This window comes from Hippocampus comes, unplaced genomic scaffold (genome assembly GCF_001891065.2).
Source record: "Hippocampus comes isolate QL1 unplaced genomic scaffold, H_comes_QL1_v1.1 scaffold1, whole genome shotgun sequence".
NCBI lineage: Eukaryota > Metazoa > Chordata > Actinopteri > Syngnathiformes > Syngnathidae > Hippocampus > Hippocampus comes.
Window position 1 is genome coordinate 3,041,172 of NW_017805010.1, and position 4,492 is coordinate 3,045,663.

The following is a 4,492-nucleotide window of genomic DNA, read 5'->3' on the forward strand; positions in this document are numbered from 1 at the left end:
TTTTTTTTTTTTTGGAACGTGTTCACTGAACTGAATGAACACATCTGCTTTGTTGCTCTTTCACTGCATAATTGAGCGCTTATTGTTTTGTACAGTCTGGTGTGCCTCACGTTCTGTAGGACCTCATCCTGTCGAAGAAATGGGTGATATACTGTTGTTAATACATTCTCACCTAGCTCACAACTTATACATATTTTTGTTTTATTTTTTAAAAATTGAACATTTCTCATCTGTTTTATTGCTTTTTCATTGTGTAATTGAGCACTGTTATCGTTTTGTACAGTATGTCTTTCGTCACGTTCGGACATGCCTCGTCCACCCATAGAAGGTAATATACTGAAGAGAAGGTACTATTACTGACCTGTCCTCAGGAAAATTGTTGACTGAGCGATACAGATTCATTTCAAACAAATGTCATACACATATAAGCAATAATAACAGTCTTCCCCTTACGGCCTTGGTTCCTGTCCAGACACGTCCAGCTTGGACGTGACCTTGACCGTACAAGGAGAGCCGACCTCAGGCAAGAGCATCAACCTGACAGTGACGATCACAAACCTAACAAACAGCACACGCCTCCTGAGGGAGCACCTGAACTCTCAGCTGAAAGAATTCAACAGCGGCCCAGAAAAAAGCTTCTGGAAGAGCCACCAAGAGGTGTCCATTCAGCCATTTGGAGGTAAACTGACCCAGTGCCACACAGACTGACGAAAGCCAACATCAGCACAAAATGTGCACATTTCGTTTTGTTTTGCATCTCTGTGCAGATTTGACACGACACCATTTCATCCCATCCTCTAAGTACGAGGCTTTCCTGGTAGGCGACGACATTGTGAAGGTGGTGGCGGTCATCAAGGACTTAAAAACCAAAGAGAGGGTCCTGGCTATACAGGATTTCAACTTGAGCTCACCAAAAATAAATATAAAGGTACTCATCGGTCCGTTTTGCGAAAGGTTTGCCAGGGCTTTCATGCTCATATCAAAATTTTTGGACTGCCGGAAGTGAACTATGAAAAATTCTTTTATCTTCTAATTTCCAATTCTTTTGGCCGAATCGGACCGTTCCAATTTTAAACTGTTCAGCTCATCCTTATCAAAACAAAAGCTCCAAATTAAGTTTTCACCCACCCCCCCAACCTCTAATTTCAGTCACTTTTGACCAAACATTGAGCAGCTTCTATGATGGTGAATGTTTCACCCTCCCACAAATTTCAATGGAAATCTGTTTTGCGCAACTGATTGATGAGTAACAAACAAACAATGAAAATGATAATTGCGTAAAACCGACCAGCCTCCGTTCATTGTTTGGCAGTGACGCAAAACGACATATCTTGTCAGCTTGACACAGCTATTTTCGTCACCTCCTCACCCCGATTGCAGGTTGAAGGCGGGGACAGTATCCAACTGAAGAAGGAGCACACGGCAATCGTGTCATTCACCAACAAGCTCAACAAACCCCTGAGCGGCGCTGTTCTCACTGTCGAGGGCTACGGGTTGTTGCAGGGCAAACAAGAGGCCAGGTGGGTCTTTTGACACTTATTTTGAAGAAGGCTACAAGAAATGATGCTATTAGCTCCATAGTCTATTTCCAGTCATGCTCCATGTGTAGTTTTGGCTCCCAATATCTAAGGAATGTTGTTACAGGAATGCTGTCAGGTATGACTTACTGTCAAGGAAACACGTCAACATTCCAACATGTTTTTTTTTTTAGAGTTACGTCGTCTTGCAGGAAGTATTGAGTGAGATCTTTGTGTTTGTACAAGTCCCTCTCTATTGACCAATTGTCAACGACAATGTTTGTTAGTAAATGTTTTCTCACAAAATTGCCACCTTTTACAATCGCTATTAAAAAAATAAATAAAATAAAACTCTCTCTCTCTCTCTCTCTCTCTCTCTCTCTCTCTCTCTCTCTCTCTATATATATATATATATATTGTAATATTGATCACTTCGAATGATTCGCTCCTTTAGGCTGACCGTCCTGCATCCAGATGAGAAGATAGAGAAGAAAGTTGCTATCATGGCCTCCACTTCAGGCACAAAGCTGCTGAGTGCTTCCTTCTCACACAGCAGCAGCTCCAACGTCGTTTCGAGAAGGTTTCACAAAGTGTCCGTCACCACCTAGTGACACTGAAAAAAAACGTGGAATTGTGTGGAAAGTTGACATTTTTTGACTCGTGGTCACTTGGAAATGCAAATGGTCAAATGCATGACGAAAGCAGACGACACCTTCCCTCCACCATATAATTTGAATAAGTCCAAGGGCTGCATTAAAAATTGAAACATTACAAAGATGATGAAATTCTCCATTATGATTAATTCAGCAAAATCTTTTGTTTTGTACTTTACGGTCGTGTAAAACTGCACCGGATCACAATTAGAACTCTTCCTCATGCATTTCTTAACCTTTGGGGTTTTTTTTTGGTTATGATCCCAGTAAATCTATCCTTCTCCTTATTATTATTAATAATCAATATATTTCCAAAAGTCAGCATAATGATTCAAATATTACAGAACTGTTTTTAACCCTTTCAGGGATGGCGGTTACTGGACATCTTATCATGTTATCGGGTTACAGGGTCCATGAAAGGGTTAATAAAGGGTGACTGATGGTGTATCGATTGACTTGAATGACATTGGTGCAGGCAAGGTAGGTTCAATGCGAACCGTGATCAAGCGAATGGTTATCAATCTCTGTATAAGACTGGCTGTGATGGACAGGCGACCAGTCCAAGGTGCAGGGATCCTTTTGGAACTGGGATAGGCTTCAAGATCCCTAAGACTATGAACAGATAAGCATATGGAAAATGTCTGGATGGATTTTATTATATTTGTAAAGCTCCGTTAAAACACTAAATGGTTTCAAAATGATGTTAAAAAATAAAATAAAATGGACTAGATGCTATTGCTCCAAGCGACCACTTGATGGAAACCTTAGCCCGTGACGTTTTCTCTTCGTTTACTTCAGTTAAAATTACGGGTGCATAATTTGAAGGCTTCAATTGCCTGATCGAGCTGAAAGTTTTCGTACCCCCAAAATAAATTGTGCTTTTTTTTTTTTTTCCAGATGCTTTTTGTCTGACTCTGGAAACAAGCAACTTTGGTTTGTTATAGAATCTCAAAACAATACTTTGCAATTTATCTTATTTTAACATTGAATTAAACATTCAATTCTGTTTTGCGATAAACAAGTCCGTCCTTGTCCATAAGCATTCTTTCTGTACTACATTGCAAATGTGCTACAGTACTTGTACATCCTTCCACGGATAGGCCTATTCTACTGGAGACCAGGGGTTCTCAAACTGCATGCAGGTGCATGCAGAGGGTGGCGAAAACAGCGTGGAGGGGGCATCCATAACAAAAATGTCAGTGTTGATGATGAAGGAAAATGTTGAAGGCGCATCCGGTTAGGTTTGAGGGGGCATAAACTTTGAAAAAACTATGTGGACCACCACTGCTCGAAATAGAAGTGAAAGAAATAAAGTCAAAGATTGTGTGCATTCCTCAGTGTATTCTCTTCTTCGTGTGCACCGATGAATGGATGGATGATTTAAAGCTATGGATGTCGGGGTGAACAGCTTGTGATGTCACCTGAGTGTCAAGCAGACGCAGGCGATAATCAGACTGCACGCTTGCTGATTTTCAGACAAATTAAACGTCAGGGAAAAGCAGCCAGCGCGACCACTGAGAATGTTTTGAAAAGCTGAGCCCGTCATAAATTATTAACGGTGCCCTCCTCCGCCCAGCATCCACACACAGACACACACCGTCCATCTCTCCTGGCTTAACAAACGTTAATGACACTTCTTTGTTTTAAACTGCCTTTTCACTCCTCACCATCTCTCTTTTTCATTCATCCATGTCAATCATCCCTTCTTTTTACATTGTCTTGTCTATATATATATATTTTTTGTCCTTGTTCACCTCCTTTGATCCCTCCTAACCATCTGTTTATCTGGTTCAGAACAGATAAAAATTGAGGAGCTAAAAGATGGAGGGAAGAGCCCTTCATCTTTTAGCTCCTCAATTTTTATCCATTATTTTCTCACTCTTTTATCCATTTATCTTCCAATCAATATCCTGGTTTAGATTTTCTTTGTTCCTCTCTCCATCCTTCCAGAATCTATCCTTCCACTCATCCCTTTTGCCCCCGAGATGGATGAGGAAGCAATAGCTCTTTCCACCCTTCTTTCATCCATTCTTTCATCCATCTTCCCTCCCATCCATTCAAACGTTTCCTTCATCCACCTTTCCTTCCATTCCTCCTTCTGCACATCCGCTCATCTGTCTTTCCCTCTCCTCATCCAACCATCCTTCCATTGAGCGATGCTTGCCCCTATTCATGCATCCATGCTTCCTTGTTTTCCTTCACCCGCCCCCATCCTCCCTAGTTCCATTTTCCCCCTTGTGCCTTTCATCCTCCTGGCCACTGACGATCCTTTCTTTCATCCATCTTTCTTTCCCTACAGCTATCCTTAGTTCCTTCCTTCCA

At 41.4% G+C, this 4,492-nt stretch overlaps 1 protein-coding gene across 2 annotated transcripts in view; it reads left to right on the plus strand.

The window, feature by feature from the left end:
• Positions 1-2,937, plus strand: part of LOC109511841 (protein-glutamine gamma-glutamyltransferase 5-like) — a 7,556-nt gene extending 4,619 nt beyond the window's left edge. For both annotated transcript variants that reach the window (XM_019863190.1, XM_019863191.1), the window contains 6 exons: positions 96-143; positions 284-328; positions 473-679; positions 768-928; positions 1,381-1,520; positions 1,972-2,937. In XM_019863190.1, the coding sequence (XP_019718749.1) occupies positions 96-143; positions 284-328; positions 473-679; positions 768-928; positions 1,381-1,520; positions 1,972-2,125 (755 nt within the window). In that variant the 3' untranslated portion in view covers positions 2,126-2,937. The remainder of the gene's footprint in view (positions 1-95; positions 144-283; positions 329-472; positions 680-767; positions 929-1,380; positions 1,521-1,971) is intronic.
• The last annotated feature ends 1,555 nt before the right edge of the window (positions 2,938-4,492 follow it).